The sequence below is a fragment of the Opisthocomus hoazin genome, chromosome 4, assembly GCF_030867145.1.
Source record: "Opisthocomus hoazin isolate bOpiHoa1 chromosome 4, bOpiHoa1.hap1, whole genome shotgun sequence".
Taxonomy (NCBI): Eukaryota; Metazoa; Chordata; class Aves; order Opisthocomiformes; family Opisthocomidae; genus Opisthocomus; species Opisthocomus hoazin.
Window position 1 is genome coordinate 61,531,577 of NC_134417.1, and position 24,684 is coordinate 61,556,260.

At 40.1% G+C, this 24,684-nt stretch overlaps 1 protein-coding gene across 1 annotated transcript; it reads right to left on the reverse strand.

Annotated features, from left to right (window-relative positions):
* Positions 1-2,015: 2,015 nt before the first annotated feature.
* LRRC72 (leucine rich repeat containing 72) lies at positions 2,016-21,734 on the reverse strand. Its single transcript, XM_075417464.1, has 9 exons — positions 21,573-21,734; positions 20,053-20,126; positions 16,549-16,618; positions 13,550-13,631; positions 11,973-12,086; positions 7,590-7,679; positions 5,129-5,293; positions 3,882-3,909; positions 2,016-2,311 (listed from the first exon to the last, which is right to left on the reverse strand). The coding sequence occupies exons 1-9, from the start codon at positions 21,594-21,596 to the stop codon at positions 2,146-2,148; spliced, it is 813 nt and encodes a 270-aa protein (XP_075273579.1). The 5' UTR covers positions 21,597-21,734; the 3' UTR covers positions 2,016-2,145.
* Positions 21,735-24,684: the final 2,950 nt, after the last annotated feature.

The window sequence follows — 24,684 nt, forward strand, 5'->3', positions numbered from 1 at the left end:
CTGAGCAGAAAGCTGAAACAAGTTTTCTCCAATCAAAAGAAGATGGGTAGAAAAATATTCCAGGCCAGAAATACCGTGCCTCTAATTTGATGCAAAAATTTGAAATCAGTGACATTTACTCTGAAATGATGTTGCTTACTACCTTAGACTCGCTCCAAGTTCCAAGTGGGATTCAGTCTGCTTCTAGAGAAAATCTCTTAAACGCAGCCTTTTCCGTGTCTGTTGTGACATGTAAAATCTACAGATTCTGGGATTGTGAAATAGCTGCTATGACATTATTACATCATAGATGACCTCCATGAGCAGAGTCAGAGTTCAAGACTCAAGACAAACCAGGGATAACACTTAGTAAATCCCAACAGTTACTTAGAGAGGGCCTCTTTAAGAAAACACATGAGCTGAAGCTTAGTTTGGTCTAGCTTCTCTGTGGGCTGATTCAGTTTGAGAAATTAAACGTTCTTGAAACCTAACTGAAACCAAGGTGTTGGGCTAAATTTTAAAACCATAAAGATGAGGCTAATGTAAGGACATTTACAAAATGGATGGAACTTTAAACAAGAAAAATAGGGAAGTTGAAATCAAAAAGGAAGAAATCTCATATCAAAAAGGTGAACAGAATGATGAGATTTAACAAAGAGGAAGTCCTGTATCTGGGATGGAGTAATCCCAGGCTCACCTGGAGCCAGCAGTATGCCCTGGCAGCACCAAGAAAGAGAACTGGTGCCATGCATCAGTGACGACAAAAGTGTAGTGCAGCCGGCAGACCACAAGTGTCATTATTCCACCTGGTAGTTGCTAGGCCATGTCTGGAATACTGTGTCCCATTTTGGTCAACTCAGTTCAAGCGAGCCATTAAAAAACAAGAGGTGCAGAGAGAGTGCCACCATGACTATCAGAGGGTTGGCGGAATTTAGTTTGTTCAGAGAAGAGAAGACCTGGGGAGATCTAATCACAGCCTTACGAGACCTAGAGGTAGTAACAGAGAAGATGGGGGATGCACAGTGACAGGACAATAGCCAACAGGCCCAAGTTGTTGCAGAGGAAATTCCATCTGAATATAAGAAAAATGCGCCGGAGTGCAGTTAAACACTGCAAGAGATCACCAAGAAGTGGTGGTACCTCCCTCACCTTGACAGGGCACTGGATAACCTAATCTCTGACTGCGCTTTCAACGGGAAGGTTGGGCTCGATAAGCTCCAGGGATCTCTGCCAACCTAGACTCTGCTGTGACTTCGTGCTAACTTCGGAGAGAAAGAAGGAACTCAGAAGACAAGGCTGAAGACAGGCTTTGATATGTCAGATAGCATTGACTTTAAGCTTTTGGCAAAATGGAGGGAGAAAGATGTGAGGAAATATTTTATTTTCCATCTGTATGCCCATCTCCCACCGGCTTAGTGCTAACAGGCTTTTTAGGAGCTGAAAGCACCCGGTGTAGCGCTGCACGACCCATGCGGTTATCAATGAGAGTGTTCAACCCAGCCAGCGGTCGTGGGGCAGAGCCTCGCGCATGGCAGGGCCCGTCTCTCCAAAGGGACCGCTCCGCAGAGGCCTGCATCCCGGGGGATTAGCAGCCACAGCCAACAGCGAGGCATCGGCATGCGTCAGAGCTCATGGCTCCGCTGTACTGAGACCAGATGAATATCCTCAGAAAACCAGTTTTCAGTCACTCGTGCAGCACACAAATTAAGAAGTTTGAAACTTTAAACGCTCTCAGACGTGAGAAAAGTTAATGGTTGCTTTCTTGTATCTTTCTTTTGAGGGAGGAAGACCAATTAACTGCCAGTGAAGACGGTAAGTCTAATCCTCCAATAGAAACTAGAAAGATTGAAATTATTTATCCTTAGCTTCTTAACAATTAACTTGCAGTTTAGCTTTAATAATATCTGATAACAAAAGTATGGCAAGCATTGCATTTAAAGCAACTTTTGTTGTAACATTGCCACTATCATTTGTTTTCTTAATTTCTTCACTCTCCGTATTACATATCTGGTGATAAAAGGAATGTTACACTTTTATACTTTTTTTGCTGGAAGTTCATTTAATCAGATGCATGTTTTAGTGTACTTGTTTTATAGAGATATTAACTTACTTAAGAGGATTATCTTCACACTAGAGGAATAATTTTTTTCTTAGGGAAGAAAGCACTCATCTAAATTGGACTGTCAGCTTCTCATGGGCTGCTTCTGCTTTGTTTTCAAGCCGTCTTTCTTGACAGGTGGGTACTTTGTTCCAGTCAACAAAGGAAAATTCCATTAGAGATCTTGTCATTGCCCGCAGAAAAACAGCATCTTCGGGGTTCTCATATGGTACTCTGCAAAAAGAACACAGCAAATATGCATTATCTGAATGTTTCCAAACGACTTTGGAGCTAATTTACTAGACCAACTCTGTGTTGAAAGTGGTCAGAAGTCATGATGACACTAACAGCAAGCATTTGAAAATTTTAAATTTTTGGAACGCTTCCTTCTGTTAACAAATTTAAGAACGCAAAACAAAATGGGGAAAGGTCAGAATCACAGGATTCTAAAGGGGGGAAAAAGATCATACCATGAATTGTTTAAAGTGCATTTATAGTAGACTTTAAAATTTTATTTTGGTTTCACTACTTTTTTACCAAAAAAATTCTAATTGTTGTATACTTTTAATACTCTGATACAATGGAGATCATAAAACTAATTTTATGATTTCATAGTGACATGATACCCCTTAATGCAAATGCACATTTATTTCACCATGGATCTTTTAACTAGCCACCATGCAGATATCCCTTCTCCAAGCTCTGAATCCAGAACACTGTGAGCTTGTGTTGTTGGTACGTATCCTGCCACAGCTGCAGCCTGGGAGAGAAAAGTGGCAGACGCACAGTGCAGAATTGACAGGGAGGTCAGGTTAGACCAAAACCTTTTAACTCAGATACAATATTAAAACCTGTTCTTACAAGAGCTCAGTTCTTAAAGATGTACCTGAAACACACCCCTAATACAAACCATGGGACTATCTCTACCGAATGTAACGCACTTTGTCATGAAAATGTACCTTGCAAAGCCTAAGCACCTACATAAATAAGATAGAGAGGAAGTTTTGCATCCAGTGTATCAATGAGGATAGCTAACTCCACTGAAAGCAGGTAAGAATTCATTTTTAAACAAAAATTAGCTTGATTGTAAAGAGCTGTACTCAAAGTGAGTATCTATATAAAATCAAATTGTTAAAGGATATTATCATATGTAGACTTTTATTATTTCCTTTAATAAATTCTTCAAATATTTTCCTGTGTAAAGCTAGAAAGTAAAAACAAGCCCGATACCTGAAGTTTGTAAATTTACTCTTATAAAGATAGCATCCAAATATGTCATCACATCAAAATGCAACCTTTATACTGCCTCAATCCAGACACAGAGGTAACAGAGGTAAGTTTTACATTTATTCCTATGATTTTGAAACCAAACAGAATAAAAGTAACATCAAGTACAGACTAAAAAGGTTTAATTCTACAAGTCAGTAATGTTTTCCAGAGAGTATATACAGCCAGTCAGGAGAAAGTTTTCTGGGCCATAATACAGAACAGCTATTCTGATGCTCTAATACTTAAAGTGTGGTTTTTCTAGTGATCAGTATTTGATCTTATAAATAAACAGCATTTTTATATACCCATTTCCAAATGTGGAATACCTTTCAATATTAAATTTCAGACAGCAGCGTGTGGGTTGTCTCATTAGAATAGTACAGAATTGCAACTATGTTAAATACAAAGACCAGAAATTTTTTCAAAACCTCATTTTTACTGGAAATTTTCCAGTATTTCTTAGGCATGAGAAGAGGAAATCAAGTAAACGCTTCAGAGATGTAAAAGAAAAACAAAAATCCAAAAAATTACTTACTTAATTGTGCGATCTCCAAATTCACAACCTATAACAAAAAGTTCAAATGAAGACATTAATGGCTGGACAGCATCTTGATTAGCTGAGGATTACCATCCTGGTCCTCAATTCCTTGCTCAAATGAACTGAAAACTGGTAGATTATTTGAAATGTTTGTGATCATCTTTTATTAAATTACTGTGGAAACAAGTATCTGTTGGGGTTTTTTTTTAGTTTATGTAGTTCTTGTATTTTATTTCCCATAGACATACATTCCTGTGCAATTTTTTTTTCTTTCACAGAAAAACAATGACACTGTCTATATAAGTAAATGATTGCATAGTAAGACAATTGTATGCCTACTTTGATAATTATCAGCAAAACAAATAAATATGATGAGACTGTTCTTTTTTTCCCAATCTTTTCAAAACTGTTGTTAAATACAGTGCTTTCAGGTTTACTATTGTGATATCTACATTAAAAAATTTTTGTGGGTATTTTACTACCATTCCAAACTACTGTTTAAAATGCTATCACTTCAGTCATCTATGCACAATCTTGTTTTCCTTATCCTGAAAACATCAAAAAAGCAGATGAGCTTGTGTAGGATTCGAACGTTTGTTCTGGATTGTCTTACGGCACAATTCACAAGGCTGCAGGTGGCATTCACCTGCTTTCCTGTGCCAGGATCAGGCTGTCTTCCAGATCGGAATGTTTTAAGAACTCTTTAAAAATTACTTTATATGCTATTATAAGACATCAATAAACTATTCTCAGCTTGGAAAGCAAAAAAAGGAATCTGCTTACAAAACTAGGCAAGATATGCAAAATTTAAAACACTATTTAGAAGAAAATACTTTCTTCTGCAGATTGTTTTATAGAAGCACTAGAGGGCATCAAAACTCCACGATGCTGATCACTGTCTGCGACCCAGCCTAGAAGTGTATTGAGATGTTTTTAATTAAATAAAACTAAACATTCACAAGACACATACTGAAAAAAGCCAGATTTTGTTTGTGCAGCTATCTTTAAGGACAACTGTGTAACTACAGGGAGCGACTAGAACTTACTTGCCACAATACCCTTAGTAGAAGGCTTCATTTGTTGCCTGTTGCTGCTACTGCTACTTCACGACGCAATTTGGTTGAGCTCCTGATGCATTTATACTTTATTACGACAACCAACAACTTTTTATCAGATGAACAAAAAACTTTTTCTAATTCAAATCACCTGGAAGTGTGTGCTTTTCCTTACATTATTATAAATACCTGAGGGCATCATCAGTCTTCTGACTGGCTGAGTGCATCTGCTAGATCCCGCTGCAGTCCCCAGGGGTGTATTTACTCTCTTTCCAAAAGCTATTGACTGCACAACACAAGACCTTTTGCGGTTATAAAGACGAAGCGCTGATGCCCTTTCTCTTTGCGTAACTGCTGTTAAAGGGAATATAAAAAAATTTATTTTTTTCTCCCAACTTAAAAGGCTGGTATTATCTGTTTGCATGCAGGAGGTGATTCACTTGTTTTGTGCTGAGTTTTGTAACAATAGTGGTGTAAATCTGCATAACTTCACAACGATTCAAAATGGGAACACAGAGTGATACTTCCTGAGGCTTTAGGGTGAAGTCCTGCCCAATAACATGAAGTTTTTTCTCGGGGTGCAGTAGGATCAGAGGTTTTAAACCAAGAAACTAGAAAGCAAGGCTTTTCATACAGCTTAAATGAGATCTACTGCAGAAGTCAGTAAAGGTTTGCAAGTCTCTCTGTGCATAGCAAAACCAAGTCCTGGTTCGAAGCCAGTTCAATTCCCATTGCTCAATTATAGAGAAAACTGTAGGGGTGCAATAAAAAAAAAGCTTCGAATTTTCCAGTTTTGCATTTTAATTCAAAAATAACTTTAAATTTTAAACAAAGAGTTTGAGACTGTTAAGCCAAACAGGGGATTTTAACTTCAGTGATACAAACTGTATAATAACCTAGTACTTCAGCTATGGAACAGAGGTGAACTAAAGGTTTAGAACATGTAACTCCAGCAGAAGCATTTTGAATTCAGGGAAGTTTTTAGGTCATAGTGTCTAGGGGACCAATTAGGAAGGAACTGCAAGTAGTCACGCCTGCAGGTAACAAGCATGAGCACGTCTTGTGTAAAGGAGCCAGCCAGGACTATGCTGTGGTAACGTTCTACAGATGGTGAAGAACCTTTGTAACATTAGATAAATAGTTCACTAAATAGAAAGTCCAGGGAACAGCTTGATACAAATGAATGCCTCAAGTCTTAATCCAGGACTGATTACAGTATAACTGTATTCAGGCGATTAAGTCCAGGAAGTTTTACGGAAGTGTTTCTAGAGCTGTAAATGTAACACACATTTTCCAGCACATTAAGCTTCAGTCATCACTCCCTAGTCAAAAATGATCATTAGTAAAACAGTCTGACGGACACGCTAAGCACAGGTGTAACACAGGACCAAATATTCGAGATACTGGAGGCACCAGCGCAAATTGAATGTGTAAGCAAACAGCACGTGGCCAGATCCAGCAGCTCCTCATCAACCCCTGGCCCATGCTGTGGCCCATTCACCAGCCTTCCTTCATGACAGAGCTCACAGTCTGCCAGCACCTGCAGATGTAGGGGGGTGTTGGTCTCTTTCCCAAGTAACTAGCGATGGGACGAGAGGCAATGGTCTTAAGTTGCATCAGGGGAGGTTTAGACTGGATATTAGGAAAAATTTTCTCCACTGAAAGAGTGGTCAGACATTGGAACAGGCTGGCCAGGGAGGTGGTAGAGTCATCAATCCTGAAGGTGTTCAAAAAACATGTAGACATACCACTTCAGGACGTGGTTTATCAGGCACAGTGGTGTTGGGTTGATGGTTGGGCTTTATGATCTTAGAGGTCTCTTCCAACCTTAATGATTCTAAGAGTCTATGATTCTACGTCCTGTGGCTGCCTTCCTCAAGTCCTGCATCTCGACTCCCCTACAGACCGGGAGCAGGTCTGCAGGATTACATTGTTTTTCCTCGCTACTTTCTTACAAGGTAGAGCCAAGGCAGGAATCAACACCCTTCTTGGTGCTCTCCAGTGGTTATCAGTCCTCCCACCAATCACATGGCTCTACAAACACCAGAGACAAAAATCACCAAAGCTGATTTTCTGGGTCTGCTGTGGCATGTTTATGGATTGACTGAGTTATCATCTGGCTATTCTTAAGACTTTCTTTTCTTTTTCCACAGAATTTACAGTAGACGAGCTGTGAAAGATCTCTAGATGATTTATGAAGATTTGTATCAGAAAACTTGGTCAGCATGTACCTCATCAAGAAATGTGCATATACGTATTTAAATATAGCTGAGGATATTGTCCATATCTAAGTAAACACACTCACCCATGTGACTATACCAGCTGGAATGCACAAATGCAGGTGCATGTTTCTAAGCACAGGCTTTTATTTGTCTTATCCAAAAATATATAGACCAAGATATAAGATAAACATACACAATTTAAATAGAAAAATACAGAAATCAAAAGCATTTGGCAAAGTAAACGGTTTATGCCATGCAAAGTCATGCTTGACAAATCTTGCAAAAATGAGTATCTGTTCGTTAGATCTTTTGCTATCTCAGCAAGTGCATGTAAAAGAACAAGCAAGATTAATTCGTCTATTTTTCCAAACTGATCAAAATCAAAAGCAACTGTCAATGCTTTGTGAGAAGAGGAAAGTAATCCTTACACTGCCTGTCAAGGAGCTGCACTGAAGGAAGGCAATAGATCACATAAAGCCGGTAGTCTGGGTCTTGTGCCAGAGGGTTATGGAACAGGTCTGCAAAAGGTACACAGAAACAGCAAACAGCAAAAAAACCCAAACACAGGAAAATACAAGCAACTAACTTAGCAAGGCAGGAAAAATAAAAATCACCAGTAGCCAAAGAGTTCATACAAAATATTATCAAATTCTAATTGTTCTTATGCTAGGCAAACAAAGCACAGTCTGCACACACGCAAAATTACCAAACCAGACACTGACTGCAAGAACTGGCTCCTTGCAGAGTATGCAAAATACCACAGGCAAGAACCGAGTAAAGGTGCCACCATGCACTCCAAACCTTTGAAGATTTTTTTCTGTTTTTTATGATAGACAGACAAAACCACTAAGTGTTTGCCTTTGATTTTCTTACGTATTGTTAGGTGATGCCTATTTTAAATAACAGTAGTCTTTTAGGTGTGACAGCTTAAGGGAAATACACAAAATTTGTAGGGGGAGTGAGTTATTAAAACCAGATGAGCTTTAGGATACCTAAGGCTTTATCATAGCTGATATAAATTTTTTATCCCACAGACACAATTCAAAATGTAAATACCCCGTCTTCTGCTGTTTTGACAGATGAGTTTGAAAACTCAAAAAACTTAAAGAATAAAATGTTTAAAGGGGCTGAAGCTCCTGAGAACCTGAGTCCCACTAACTTTCATTGAGACTTCAGGTACTAAGCTCCAAACGCCCATTGGCAACTTAACTAAAATACTTAACGTTCAGGTCTGTATTACCTGAATAACCAAACGTCTGCAACACAGAGACAGGGGTCAATGCTGTGTTGCTGCTTTGCCAGATGAGCAACACTTGCCTAGCTGACGTGCCAGATCAGGTTGTTTCTCTACAGTGGTATCTGAGGTCGATTAAAATAGAAACTGGCTCATTCACAGATCAGCAAACAAAGTGTTGTTGGGTGTTTTCTTTCCTAAACGAAAAACATAATAATGCAATTTTTCTCATTATACAAATTCTGTTCTTCTGAGACAGTAAAAATAATCAGGAGGCTGCTACCCTGATTTCAGAGCAGGGCAAAGAAATCTTAAATAATAGTTTTGACAACTTCTACCAAGTTCTACACTGGCCTGGTTTTCTCTCTGAGGAGAGGCTACGGCTAATATTCACTCTAGGGTAAAAAAATCCTGTTGCATGTTATTTTAGCAATTAGGGAGGGAAAGATGGTATTGCAGAAGCAAATAAGAGATATGAGAAGGAGAGGAAAGTCTGGAAATACTCCACACAGGTTTGTAAACTACAAAATGTCATTTCTTGTTCTTCAGGACAAGTATGACTGCCAAAGAGGGCGCAGCGCTTGAAGCGATTTAGCAGTTACTTTGAGGGTGCAGTAAGGCTGAAATGGACATTTGGTATGTCCTACACAGCCTGTTTATGTATTCAGAGGAGAACTTAAAATATTTTTAACTCTTTAACAAGTTTTAAAAAAACACTGTACTTAGAAGTAGTAAGAGACCCACATGGTGGCACCAAACAAAAGTTCCATTTTTACCAAACAAAGTAGTATGTAGCTATTTTTTCTAGAAAGTGTTCACAGAAAGAATATTAGGTATATACCTTGCAAGTCTGTTCTTGAGTTGTGAAAACATGTGATAGCATTCCAGAGAGAAAAGTGTTTCAGAAAGGTGTCTAAAAGCAGCTACATTTGGTGTCTTAAGCAATAGTGGAATGGAATGAAGATTCGAGAGAGATTTTTCCAAGGCACAAACCGGGGTTGATATGAAGTCCTTCTGAATCTGGATGCTACCTGGAGCACGTCCCTCCTCATGAACACTGATTGGTAGGTTTGTTTTAGAGTATATGAATTTTTCTACTGCTCATTCTTACAACAAATCCAACCATTGTATGGATCAAGATGGTCTTACTTCACAAAACATCTGAGATCAATTCTTGGCTCTGCTATCTACTTTCTTGTCAAGGTCACGCAATTTTACTTCTACAAATTAGGAATAATGCTTTCTTTCTTCACTGTTTTGTCTGTTTTCTCTGTTTCAAGTGCAGAAAAAGAGTGTGCCTATCCCACACGGGGCAGAAAAGAACTACTGCCATAGAAACACAGTGAAGAACAAAAAGTTTTTTGAGGTCTAGCAGCAAGATGTTATCAGCTGTGGCCTGAGGCAATTTACAGAGTACATAAAAATCTTGGATTCTAAATGGGAGATGTGCACACAAGGTGAGCCCATAAAGAAACCCTCTGTGTCTCCCAAAAGGCTGCAGCTGTGAGCAACCCATTCAGCAAATCTTCAGAAGCCGAGTGTCTTCCCTAAACACCTGATGAAGAACACTGTTATGCTACAAATGCAGTGCAGGGCAGTAGCTAAAAATGACAAGAGAGCCCTAAGGAAGAGAAATGCAACATTTTGACAGCTGGATGCTGCTTCTGAAGTGAACAATAATAGTGTATTAGACTGCCCCATTTCAATAGTTTTAACGTCCTCAAGAGCTACAAAATAATAAAATGTTATTATATATCCAGAAGTTCTTTTGAAGGCTAGCAACTGGGTTTTTTACTTGGATTGTCTGGCGATAAAAAGATCTACCTCACAACAGTGAGAACTCTCCGATTCCCAAAACAGTTTTTATTTGATAAAGGTAAATGATGGGCACAAGCCTTTTCAAAGCTACACAGTGCAAACTCTGCATCCACTTCATATTTCTTAGTATTGCGAGTAGGCAAATAAATGATACAGTAATATGTAAGATATATAGGATATGACTTCTAAAATTTATTTTAATTTACTGATGTCATTTACTTCAAGTATGACTGCATTTTATGAAACCAATAGAGTCCTGTTAATTTGAGGACTCATTACTAAGAAATCTCTTTGAAACAAACACACTGACAATTTTTTCATAACTGCAAAGGTCAAAAAGGAATCACTGTAATGTTAAGGTTATTAAGGTTATAAAGTTTCTTGCACTGATTAGCATTTACTCTCATATTTTTAAACTAAAGAACAATTTTTTTATCAGGGTGGATTGCTATATTCTAGATATTGTTTGATAGTTCTCTTAAACACTTGCTTTTCTGTGGTGTTGGCCAGTCCAAAATGCACCCAATTTTTCACTATGTCTTTGTGACTGCCATTCATAGTAACTTGGCAGCACTTTAACTACCTGCTATTTGTCTTTATTTCCCACAGATGGATGCAACAACAAACTCCCTGTTCTTGTTGAAGCTTCTTATTAATTGGTAGGGCTATAACATTAAATTCAAGTGACTGCACCATTCATACACAGGATGACTGTCCAGACTTTCCCTAATCACTTCAAACAACTGCATTCTTAAATGGACTATTTTTTCACTCTTGCATATAACGAAAAAAATTATAGTAAACACTATTCCTAAACACTTCATTTGTTTTTTAATTTTGGTCCAGGGTCAGGTTCAATTAAAAATGTACTTTTCAGGCCATTATTTTCCTTTCCTGCAATCAGACATTCCATTTTTTTAACCCATAAGGAGTTACGGCTTGATGACATTCACCTCCATTAATTGTGTCACTAAGACGCGAAATTTGTTTCCTGTTTTCTCAAAGGGCCGAGCGTTCGGCATGACCTACGACAACATTCTTTCAGGAACCATGGAAAAAGACTGCTTATACTTTCACTTTCAGTAGGTTAACAGCATATAATCCTACTTTTCCTGGAGGCTACTTCTTACGTTGTAACTTAGCGGCGCCAACACTGTCTTGTATAACTTACTTTGAAGTTTCAGAGCCTATGCTACTTTCATTTCCAGCCAGTATATCAAAAAGTATGCTACTTAACAGATATTATTATACCTAATATCTAAAGTATATTTATTCTTAGACTCTACAAATCCATAGAGTCTGCCAGAAAGATGCAGAAAGGAAGTTCTACGAGCAACAGAATTAATGAGGCAGGAATTTGGGTTCTACAACCTATCACTCAGACTCTCAAACAACAGTAACACCCATTCCTCAACTCCCTTCACTTCTATAATAATCTCACTGTACTCCCGTGTTCCCTTACAAAAAGGTAGCGGTAAGCTGCTTTGACTGCCTCCAAGCTACTCATCCAGGAGACTGGCTAGCCAGCAGCCAAAAAGAGTCAACTTCTGAACTCATCTGGCAGTTTTTAGTTAGTTGAGGTAGTCTCTGTGGAATTTTCTTGTCTTAGAAATCTCTTTCTTCTGTCAAATTTGGTTGAAATTGATAATTAGCTTCAAAAGCTATTGGTAAATGATGAGGAAACAGACAAGAAACATCTTGGTAAGAAACACTAAAAAAACTACAGTTCGTTGTTCTGCAAAATAAAATAAGGTATTACTTAGGGTCTGCAAGCTTATCATTCCTTTCAATTCCTTCACCGTTTTGCCAAGTTTTTTTAACTGGTTGTTGTGAAGCAACAGAATCCGTAACACACATAAGTGTTTCAGAGCACCTGAAATAAAATGAAAAATAATTATTCTCACCATACCTGGCTGCCTTTATTAGATAATTGTTTTGTTATGCTGCACACTGAATTTGATATTGTAATTGTCCATCTACACCTGTCTTTTGGTAACACCTTGCATGAGATTCGTAAAAAAAAAAAATCATCAGAGATTTTAATACCGCTTTCATCTTTCTAGTCACGTCCTTTGAACATACGCCTCACTTTTTTCATTCCGGTTCCTCCCATTTGTCCCCATCACCCTTGCCTCAACAAATCAACTGCATCTTCTCTTCTTCCTTCCTTCCTTCCTTCTATATCCCAGTAATCTTTGATTAATTCCTCTTCACTTCCTTTTACCCTGACCCAGTATTACCTTTGCCTCACAAACCACAGTATATCCCTAATACTATCTATGCTTCACAAGCAATAAATAGCGAATTCCTTAGAAAATGGTTCAATTCCAAATAATTATTATGTATTAAAAGTTATGACAAAATATTTTTGTGGCTGACCCAGGCTGTGTGTTCACATCCTCACATCACATCAGGTTTAGACATCTCATTTTCCAAATTCTATACCGTATTTCTCATCCACATTTCTCTACCAATGACACTTGCCCTTCTGTTTACCCATATTTTAGTATCCTCTGTATTGTTTCTTGCGCCCATGTTTCTTTCAAACACTCATTTTTCTCAAAATCTCTCAGAAACTACTCAATATCATTTCTCATCCCAATATTTTATAGGGAACAGAGAAAAGTAAGATATTAACATTTAAAATGTCTGAAATATACACAGATTTATTATGCTTTGGCCTCTTCATTCACAAATTCACTAGTCTGGTACAGCCACTTTCATCTACAAGAGCAAGTATAACTGAAATAGAAGTGTAAGACAGATGCAACTTTACAATAAAACAGTTTAGCCGTAAATTTGCAAAATACTTCAGATTATAAATGTAACTATATCATGAAGAAACTGCAGAACCTTAGCGACTACCTTACAAGTGGGTTAACTAATTTAATACTCTTTTATTTTCATGTTAAGTCTGTCAGCACTGCTATCAGTTTTTCATCATATAAACATAAATAACTCTAAAAAGGTACTTTTATCAGCTTATCACCTGGTCAGCAAGAGGACTACAAATCATCATGTAAAAAGAGCTCTCCATGTCCATTTTCAATATGAAATATGGTCATGTGAGATCAAACATATTTTGGAATTGCCTGACATTAAAGTGAATGACATTTCATCCCTTAGTCGAGGATAAACATATCAGCTCATTGCCACTCAAGTATGCTGGAACAATCAAATCTGTAAGAAGATAATTAACACATATTGTTATGCATACATAGCAGGTTTCAACCATTAAGCTACCTGCTGTCATTCACTTTTATAAATTAGAATGCTAATACACAGAAAAGAAAGTACAGGCCTCTGCTCAACAATCTAAAAAGAGAAGACTGGTACCTGCTATATCTGTCAGTTCGTTATTGTTGAGATAGAGTTCAGTCAAGCAATAGTTTTTGATCAAGAAAGTTAAATCTTGGATCTGAAATTAGAGTCAGGAAAACTGTTATATGTCAGTCTAAATTTAACTTTGGAGAAGTACAAACATCACCTCTTGAAAACTGTTTTAACTATAAGTAGTTTCTGTTTAAGACTACTGGTTTAAGTGTTCTCTTGACAGCTGAACCTTCATTAGAAATACTAATTACACATCAAATACACATAGTACAGCCCTACCTAATTTTTTGAACTACAAATTAAATATTTCAACATTAAAGTTTAACAGATTTCATTAAATTACTGGTCTTCACATTTTCTTTTGCTTCTTTTCACATTTGAAATATTTTTTATTGTGAGAAAATCCTTGTAGGATGTAATAATTCTATGTTGATTTAAGAATACGCCTGAAATATATCCTTGGAATAAGCCCAGCATCTAGTTTTATAATTACTTCTTCATCAGCAGGTCCAAAGAGCACATATTAGTTCTAAATTTCCAAAAATGACATTTAATCTGATTTACAGAATCAATTACCATTACAGAAAAAAATGTATGTATGCTTATATTCCCAGTAAAGAGTTATCTTCAGTCCCTATGAAACCTCATGCCTGTGCTTGGAGAAACTCAGTTCTGACATCATCTTGACTTCAATGCAAAGTAAAGTATATGCAACGGGACACCAAGCTGACCATTATAACAGTTGAGAACTGGGAGTACTAATGGTGCCTAAGTATTTATCCTACATTTTCAATGCAAGAACAACAAACAGAACTTTATTCCTGACACTACTTTGATTTTTGTGAGGCAAAGTTATTTGTTAGAGGGGCAATCATTTCAGTCCTTGAGTTGTGCCACTGATTTTAAAACAAAGGTGCTTTGTTCTGTGTATTAACAGTATCTGAAAGTTGGAAGGAGGAGAATAAGACGGAGGTTTTTCCATTCCTAAAGTTCTCTGAAATCCTCTGAGAAAAGACATTTTAAAGTTCAAAACAATACCATTCTCTGAGTCTTCATTCACCTCATAAAAACCTGGTTCACCGAAAATAGCAATATTCTACAAATAAAAAAAATCCTATTCCTCACAATGATTATTGTACCTTGTATAGTGTAAAGCCCACATATACCTATTGTACGCAGTGGTGTTTCTCTATCTTTGACAAGTTTGTTTTTTTCAGGTTCATCTGAAATTTACTTTGTTGTGATAAAATCATTGTGATGCATTCTTAAGGGAAGAAAAAAGATCCCAGATCTTCTGAGTTCAGAAATATATGCTGCCCCTATTAGAGCATTTAGCTGACACTTCTACTAAGAAAAGCCACTGAGTGGCTTCTCCAGACAAGTTATATAGAAAATGGTATTTCCACACAAGTTACATAAAACAACAGAAGAATGCTCTTTGTTACCGCTTAGGTAGGAAAGTGAGATCTGTGCAAAAATGAGATTTATTTATCTTTTATGGTCAGCAAGATCAGTTCTGCTCAGTCATCAGGCCATTTCCTCTTATTCTTTAGTGTCCTTCAGAAATATAAGGGAAAGCCTTATTACACCTGCGGGTTTAGTTCAGCCTTTTAAGGTACCCAGATTTTTGGTTTTTTTGAAAATAGTTGGATAACCACAGGTCTTTCAACAGTCAACATGCTATATAATTGATGTTAGCCTGGGGCAGCAGATATCCATACACTCCTAAATGACATGGAATGTAAATTTATTTTTTCTGCTGCTCACAGAGCTACTTATTAACCTGAGCAAGCACTTCTGGTGTTTTAAGAACTTAAGCCCACTCTGAAAGTCATGTAAACTGCTGTACAGTAAGATATTCAAAAGCAGGTTAGAAATTCATGGGTTTAATCACTGTTCAGCTCAAATTTTCTTGCTTTTTAATTACCAGGGCTAACGGTGAAGGTTTGGATTCAATTCAACCATTTAATAATGGTTGGCTATGTATGTGGAGATTTCTAAATTGGATAATTCTACTGCTAAGTAGATGATTTTGTGTAAGACATAATGTGCTTAGACTTGGCTGGAAACTGTGGTGTCCAGAGATTTTGACAGAGCATTGTCTTAAAATCCCTGCAGGATATAATAAATCCTATACTTTAGATTTGCACAGATGGAAGAAGTAAGGCATGTGGTTTGTGTAACTGATTTAGGACCACACAGTGCACTGGAAACAAGAGAAATTAATGTGGCTCAATGTCGTACTCTAATGACCCAGGTGGAAATCTCTCTGAAATCAAACATGTTCAGTTGACACAACAGCCTGCATAACAGCAGCAGACATCCCATCAACCCTTGCACCGCAGTGCTGCTTCCCATGCACAGGGGGAAACACTTTTGAAAGAGTCATGCACCCTTGTGTGCGTGAGGGCAAAAAGGAGTCTTACCTCAACCACCAGCTTCCCGGGAAATAAACTATGCATGTCTGCAAGGGCATAAAAAAAGAGCTACGCATTTCCTGCAGTCCACTCCTTTCCTGAAAAGCTAGGAAGCCCAGAAGTTGTCCCAAGAATACCTTACAGCCATATCACCCCTTGGCCTGTTCGAAGAGCTGCTCACACTGGTGGGCAAGGGAACACTTGCTACGAGCTACACCGGACACTGCTGTCTCAGACCTCAGGTATCCACATGCTACCAGACAATTTTGCAAATAACTTAGTTCCAAATATACTCAATCTTTCTTTTTATCACTGAGGTGTTAGCACAAAACCTCAGCTTCTTAAAAAGACAAAATTTATAAATGTGATGTGATCTAAAGGAAAATATACCAGCTTATACTCTGTAATGTAAAAAAAAAATAGTTTCTTCAAATCTGCCATATTTACATCAGTTAAATTTGCCTGGAAATTAAAAATTATTTATTAGCTTGACAATTATGTAATACTTTATGTTAGAAAAATGACGAAATAATAATCAGGGAGTACAGATGCATTGTTCTGCTCTTTAAAGGAATACCTTATTACCTTATTGTTGTTAATCCACAAATACCTTAATCTATGAAACTGTGACAGACTTGGAATACTTCTTTGTCCTCTGGTAGAAGAAGAAAAAAAAAAAAGAACAGTAACAAATTTCTTAATATTAATGATGCTTAATCACTTTATAAACAGTTGAATTTTTTATAAATAATATTATACAAGCACCAAAAAGCAACACTTGTGCAGAAATCATAGCAGAGAAAGGCAAAAAGAACAAGATGGCAAAACAGTGTAAGCGCTCTACACACCTGAAAGCATAACAAAGCAGCAGGTGGTAAAGAAATGGGAACAAACTAAGTGCCACGTTATTTTTTTACCATAATAGCATTTATTTTCCCAGGGAGTATGAGTCCCATGTACTTTGCAGTTTGTAGAAATCCTCTTAGAACACAGGAGGTGAAGTCTGGCATCCTGAGGACACAAACGTCAAAGGAAAATTGCTTTGAAGGCGCCGTGTGGATTGTCCAGCCACAGTGCCAGAGAAGCCAACAGAAGACAGACACCAAGCACATCAATGTACAGTTCTCATTATTTTTCGTATTAGTGCATCTTCTGAAATATTTTTGCCTTTTTTGACCCCTTTTCTCTCCTGTCCTCATATAAACTTAGTACTTACTCATAGTCTTCAACAGTCTTGTTTTAAATAGGACTGCACATCCACTGAGGCTAGAACAATCTCCTGTGCGCTGGCAGGGGTTTTAGTTTAATTATGTATCTAGCACTTTGAGCTTGCTAGTGTACTATAAATAACAAATTACCTACTAACCAGAGAATATTAGTGAGCTGCCAAGTAATTGTCACTAATCGCACCTCCTTATTTTTCATGACTTTAAATAAATGTTCTTGATTTCCACTAGAATAATTATAGGTGACCTTTACATGACAAATTTTAATTGACATAATAAAACTTTCCTCATGGATTTTAACATGTTGCAAGACTAGGGCCAGAGTTTCAGAAAGAACTAACAGGATTGATTAAAATTAACCTCACATCATCAGCCTAAAAAAATCTACTTCTTTTCCAACTGTGAATCCTAGCCTCTAGTTTCCCACGTTGGTGGTTTGGTTTTTTTTTTTTTATTTCACAAACTCTCCAGATACAGACCGAGGGGCAGTGGACACCTTTACTGACCTTGCATTTGAAAAAAAAAAATCTGTCATGAGCAAACCCTACAAAGCTGAGGTGCTGTACTTTTATTCTCCTGTATTTCTGAAAATCAGAGTATCCCATGCTGCTACTCTGTTAAACTGTTTATTTGGCTTCCTCAAATAATCCATAAAAATGAACCCTGCAAACACACATTTAAGTGTTTGTTTTCACAAGTAACCAGAAAATACGTTACCGCAAGTAGTAAAGATAAGCAGATGAGTGTTGACAGGCCATACAGAGCTCTTACAGAGCTATTATCTAATTCTTCTGTAAAGCTCTACCTGTACACCCCAGAACTATTTTTCAGATAGCAAAGCCAAAATTTCTTCATATTCTTTGTCACTGCCATTCTACACCTAGTTTACAGGTATACATTTTAATCGCCTTTACTCCCTCCCTCACAACAGCCTCACCTTGACTATCTCCAAGCCTTGATCTGGCTTTTTTTTTTTCTGGTATTAAGGCATTTAATTTGCCCCAGGTAGAACTTAATTCCTCTAACATTTTAAAAGAGCCTGTCCCTTTCTGTATGCCTTCCAGACTTCAGAGTCTCTTACAAACTGATCCTTTTTGGCCTGCAGCACTCTTTTCCTACCTACTGCTAAGTTAATCAGTTTTCCTAGGATGACAGCATTCAGTGTCCAAAAGTACATTTTTTCATGGCCCTGTAATAGCAGTGGCTTAAAAATACAAACTCACTCCCTCTTATTTGATTGACTTTAATTATTATTTTTTCATTTTCTTATTTCAGCCAGCAGAAAATTATGTCAAACCAACAGTTAAGGAGGCATGATCTGATACTGACATTGGCTGAGGTTCAAGGTTTATATGAATTGGTGGATATAAAAGGAGTTAACTTCTCCCCAGTCATCAAAGAAGCCACCTTGCGTCACCTTTCTCAAAACGATTTTATGGGAAGACAGATCACTTCTGTATCTGCCATCTGAACATTTCTTTTTATTACATACCAAAAAATATTTCAAAGCCAGTGAGGGCACACATTTAAGTATTTAAAATCAGAAAATGCGCCTACCAAGACTGTATACACAGTCTTCATTCTTTTACACATTATAATAACTTTCTTGTATTGTTTAGAAAATATATATTCGCATTGTGTAATCTTCTCATTATTTAAACTTCTCTCTTAGATTTTATGTATGTTTTCTTCTTTCTAAAATACATACTTAAATAATTTTGACAGTAACTATATGTTTACATTTTCTTTTCACGAAGTGTCAAATACTTTGTTGGTGTAAATCAGGACATGTGCTAAGGAATGTAAAGATACTAGTGGGCACATTTAGATTTTCAAGACCACACGATTTCCACTAAAAGCAAGCTAGATGGAAATTCCGTAACACCTCTTATTTTTTTGCATTTGTAGGACCTAGAGACCTTGAAAACCTTGCCTTTGAATTATTAAACTATATTAGTTTTTCGTATATGATATCAACCGTACAAACACTAGATGCAGTTGGGAGGCTGCAGACAGGTATGCAATACTTGGAATTATGCCCTGGCCAGAAATTCAAAGTATGCTTTTCAAAAACTTTGAAGTATGCCCTGTCACATATCCATCTTTCTATGGTAGCCTCTCAACATCCTAAAACATACACCTCTATCAACCTAGATCAGCCACAGGTTCATGCAAGCTTTGCCTTCCTTCACATGGCATGGCTTCTTCTCCTCATCTGCCCTACATCTTAAGCTGTTTCACAAAGCTCTCAGAGGAGATCGGTTCCCCGATCATCACCGCCAGCCCCAAACAAGTGTTCTTGTACTCACTTCATCTTGCCCTGCCCTCCCTTCAGTTCTTCACGGTAGAGATGCAGGTAATTTCAAAGGTCCTACCAACTAGTTTTACTGTTGCAATAACAGATCTCTTCAGGGAGGTCAGACATTTGGCAGTTCTTAGACTGGGCTGGTCCTGTGTTTTTTCATTTGCCTTCTTGGTGCTGTTTCCACCCAGCCCCACGAGCCAGTTAGGGCAGGCAGAGATCAGCCCATTAAGCCTCACCCCTCTGCTCCCTGTGGTAGAAGTTCATGCAAAACTCTGAACTTATAGACCCTCAAGCAATGCTGGGTTGCTGGAGAAGAATTGTGTATCTAGGGCTGGGGCAGTTAACTGCTTCACCGTATCGCTCTGCTGTGTATGCCAGTGTATCTTCACCATTTCTTCCTACACAATCTGTATGGACTTGGTATAAACATGATTTACTGATATTTCGTATATAAATTATACTCAGAGAGTATCTGATACAGAAAGCACCATGAACGGTTACCATTTACTGTGTGCTCTACTTTCAGTAAAACCCAACAGAGAAACGTATTTTACTTACTGTCCAGCCAGATACAATACTAGGACATCCACATTCCTCTTAAAGCCACCGATCTTCAGCTGTTTTTCTATTGCCTGACAGTATATAGTACATTTGTCAGCATTATACAGTGCATAATTATAGATTTACTACATTATAACATATACATATTCAGTGTCTAAATTAATATGCACACCAACATTAATACATGCATCACAGCATCCCGCAAACTATAAGGTAGTCTAAGAGAGATAAAGAGATTAAATTAGCAGCCAGTATTTTAAATTGATAAAAATATTCCAACAATTACATTACACTTACGGCAATTCTCTTTTCTTGTAGAGAATCTTCGCTCATAGCCATAAAGTAAAAAGGTAATAATGAGAACGGGCTTCTCGCTCAGGTCAGCCAACCCAGTCCAGGTGATCAACAAAACTGCTTACCTTGCAATAGCTGCAACTTTATGGCTCTTCACTTTATGTACACAATGTTTTAATTATGCATCCAGAAAACTCTGCTTGTGCATTTAGTGTTTAAAAATGCAGACACAATTTTGATTTTCAGAGTATATTACGGATGTGCTGTAATTTGTAAAAGCAATGAACCTGACTAACGTAAGAATTACGGATCCCAGTTACCAGTGGTTGATAAACAGTAAAACGCCTATCAGAAGAAGAATGGTTTCACGCACGAGTTACTACGCCCAGCACCATTAAGAGCAGCATTGTTTAAAACACAGAATGGATGTAACTTTACAGCAAACACAGAACGGCTGGGAAGCACCGAGGGGCCTGCCTGGAGCGGCCTGCGCTGGCTGCACGCTCAGAACCACAGAGCCGCAGCGTGTCCTGAGGGCACCGGGCGCTCACAGAACGCCCCTGGGTGCCGCAGCGGCGGCTCCTCCCGCAGGGCGCTCGCGGCCTGGCAGCGCGCTGCCCGCGCACGCCGCGCGGCCGGTGCGGGTCAGGGCCCTCCGGCCCAGGCACTCGGCGCGGCCGGCAGCCCGCCCGCAGCTGGCGGGCAGGGGAGAAGCCGGGGACCAACGGCCGCGTTTTTCTTTTCGCGGAGACAAAATCTGCGGACGGAACACGAGGCGCCGCTGGAGCAGAGCAGCTGTGCCGCAGCGCCCGGCGGGCTTCTGCCCCCAAGGAGACCGTGCCCCAAGAGCTGTGTTTCTCAAACTCCATTACTGCAGATGGCCTCGCTCCCTCCCCGCCCCGGGAGCCCGCTCCCCAGTCAGCCCCGGCTCTCCACCGCAGCACCCCGCGGTCCCGGCAGGGCCCGCAGCCGCTCCCGCAGAGCTCAGGTGTGCGGCTGCTCCCGGCCAAGCCCGTCCCCGGCAGCGCCGGCTGTCCCGGAGGAGCCGAGCCGCCCGCTGCCGCCCCAGAGAGGGCGGGGGAGGCGAGCTCCTTCCGCCGCCGCGGGAGCCCCTCAGCACGCCTCCACCTGCCGTGCGGTGCCCACCTTCCCCCCTCTCTGCGGGGGCGGGCGAACAGCGCGGGCCGGGGCAGCGTGAGGGGAGAGGCCGCCGCCCCGCTCACCTTCCCGCCGGCGCCCGCCGCCATTTCAGAGCCCCGTCTCCAGGGGCCGGGGGGCTGAGGGAGGCTGGCGGGCCCGACGCCGCTGAACGCCGAAATGGGAGCCTGGGCCGCTACTGGGCAGCCCGAGCCTGGCGCTCATCCGGGCACGGCTCCGTGTTGGGGACGGAGCTCCATGGCGACCGGGAGCGGCTTCCCCAGGGAGCGCGGGCGGGCGGGACGCGGTGTCCCCGCGGCAGACCCCGGCACGGCGGAGGGCGAGGGCGAGGGGGGGGACCCGCGTTACCTCCGGGAAGTCTACTGGGTCGTATTCACTTACAAGTCTAGAAGAGTGTGCTGCTTTTTTGGTTTTTTTTTAAACTACGTTCCTGTGTATGTTTGAGGTTAGGGGGTTTTGTTTTTTTGTTTTTTTTTTTTTTTAAACCCACAAATCCTGTGTGCGTGTGTGTATGTATGTATGTCCCTCATGAAGACAACACTTGTGACTTTAATTCACAACTAATTCCAGCACCCGTGTTGCTCGTTGGCAACTTGCAGCTCACCTGGGTGCCTGGGAAGGTGCCTGCCATCCCCGCTCCCGGAGCGGTCGCAGCCGCGGCGGCGTGTTTGATTCAGCTCCATGGTGAAGTAACACGGAACGTTTATGACATCCACATGTGCAGGCAACTGTTGCCATCTTGTTATTTTTATAACCGTTTTACTGCATAGCACAAGCTGAAAAATAGAAAAAGCCATTTCCATTGTGTGTGTGCATGTGCACGCTTATGTGCGTGTAGGACAACAGAAAACGTTTGATCAAGCTACAACGAAGCCGTGTCTGAAAACTTAGAGCTTTATTTAGAATTTAATTTACACAAAAGTACTCAAGTTAGCAGACGTAGTCATTGTAAATGACGTGCAACTGATACACAAAGAGCAAGAATCGTGTGCAAATATATGAATATGCTGTCCCTCATGGAATTAATTATGTGCATGCTTTTGCTTGTTGAGACCACTGAAACTAGATGTAGTGCGTATGATGGAGGAATGGAACTACAGCACAAGTATTATATTGCAAATATGTAATTTTCATAGAAAAATTGTGTAGGTGGCTTCCATTTCAGCTAGGTAGCTTTAAACAAATAGAAACCTCAAATAAGAAAAACTAGACATCTTAAAAGTATAAAACTGGCAACAGAAATGCCTTCAATCACTTACTTTAGCTTCTAAAAATATCTCTAGGGTATTAAAAAACATAAAAAGAGGAAATGTATAGGAGAAGAAGAAACTGGTACACAGATCTGATGTTTTTTCATTTTACATTCAAGGTCTGTGTTTCCCATCAACAAGATGAAGCCACCACTGTAGAACTGTGGAAGGCAAGATGGTTATTAAAGTCAACTTTAATAATAAAATTGTCTTATCAAGTAGTCCAATTAACATGGTATGACAAGCAAATTCAGTAATCTGAAGTATGGAGAGAGATGGAACCTCTGTAAGGTATGTTGCTGCATTCGGACACAGGTGTGTACCAGGAATAGTGTGGCCAGCAGGAGTAGGGAGGTGATCGTACCCCTGTACTCAGCACTGCTGAGGCTGCACCTCGAATTCTATGTTTGGTTTTGGGTCCCTCACTACAAGAAACACATGGAGTTGCTGGAGCATGTCCAGAGAAGGGCAATGAGGCTGGTGAGGGGTCTAGAGAACAAGTCTTATAAGGAGCGGCTGAGGGAGCTGGGGCTGTTTAGTCTGGAGGAGGCTGAGGGGGGACCTTAACTGCTCTCCACAACTACCTGAAAGGAAGTTGTAGTGAGGCAGGTGTCGGTCTCTTCTCTCAGGTAACAAGTGATAGGATGAGAGGCAATGGCCTCAAGTTGCATCAGGGGAGGTTTAGATTGGATATTAGGAAAAATTTCTCCACTGAAAGAGTAGTCAGGCACTGGAACAGGCTGCCTAGGGAAGTGGGGGAATCTCCATCCCTGGAGGTGTTTAAAAAACATGCAGACATGGCACTTCAGGATATGGTTTAGCAGGCATGGTAGTGATGGGTTGATGGTTGGACTTGATGATCTTAGAGGTCTCTTCCAACCTGAATGATTCTATGATAATGCATAAGGATGCATTCCACAGAGCGCAAGAGCTCTCGATCCCCAAGTGTAAGAAGTCGGGCAGAGAAGGGAAGAGACCGGCATGGCTGAGGCAAGAGATGCTGGTCAAACTAAGGAAGAAGAGGGAACTGCACAGGCAGTGGAAGCAGGGACTGGCTTCCTGGGAAGAGTATAGGGAAGCTGCCCGGTTGTGTAGGGATGGGGTCAGGAAGGCCAAGGCACAGCTGGAGCTCAACTTGGCAAGGGATGTGAAAAATAACAAGAAGGGCTTCTACAGGTATGTCAGCCGGAAAAAGATGGTCAAAGAAAGCGTACCCCCGCTCATGAGCGTGACCGGCGAACTGGCAACAGCAGATGAGGAGAAAATTGAGGTACTCAACAACTTTTTTACCTCAGTCTTCACTGGCAACCTCTCTCCTCACCCCTCCCGAGTCGATGAATGGCATGAAGGAGACCAGGAGGGTAAAATCCCTGCAGCTGTAAGTGAAGATCAGGTTCGGGACCTCCTGCAGAACCTACATGTACAGAAGTCCATGGGACCTGATGAGATGCATCCCAGAGTCCTGAGGGAACTGGCTGACGTAGTTGCCAAGCCACTCTCCATGATATTTGAAAAGTCATGGCAGTCAGGGGAAGTTCCCAGTGACTGGAAAAAGGGAAACATTGTGCCCCTTTTCAAAAAGGGTAGAAAGGAGGACCCTGGGAACTACCGACCTGTCAGCCCCACCTCTGTGCCTGGGAAGATCATGGAACAGATCCTCCTAGAAGATATGCTAAGGCACATGGAAGCCAGGGAGGTGATTCGAGACATCCAGCATGGCTTCACCAAGGGCAAGTCCTGCTTCACCAACCTAGTGGCTTTCTATGATGGTGTAACAACAAGGGTGGACAAGGGAAAACCAATGGATGTCATCTATCTGGATTTTTGTAAAGCCTTTGACACGGTCCCCCACAACATCCTTCTCTCTAAATTGGAGAGCCATGGATTTGATGGGTGGACCGTTCGGTGGATAAGGAATTGGTTGGAT

Bases quoted from the DNA above. Each gene is read 5' to 3' on its own strand.
- LRRC72 (XM_075417464.1), bottom strand. From the start codon at position 21,596: ATGGCGGCGGGCGCCGGCGGGAAG. The intron at 3,910-5,128 runs GTATTTATAATA...TTTTTGTTATAG, and splicing joins AAGACTGATGATGCCCTCAG to GTTGTGAATTTGGAGATCGC. The intron at 2,312-3,881 runs GTAAGTAATTTT...TTCTTTTTGCAG, and splicing joins TTTGGAGATCGCACAATTAA to AGTACCATATGAGAACCCCG.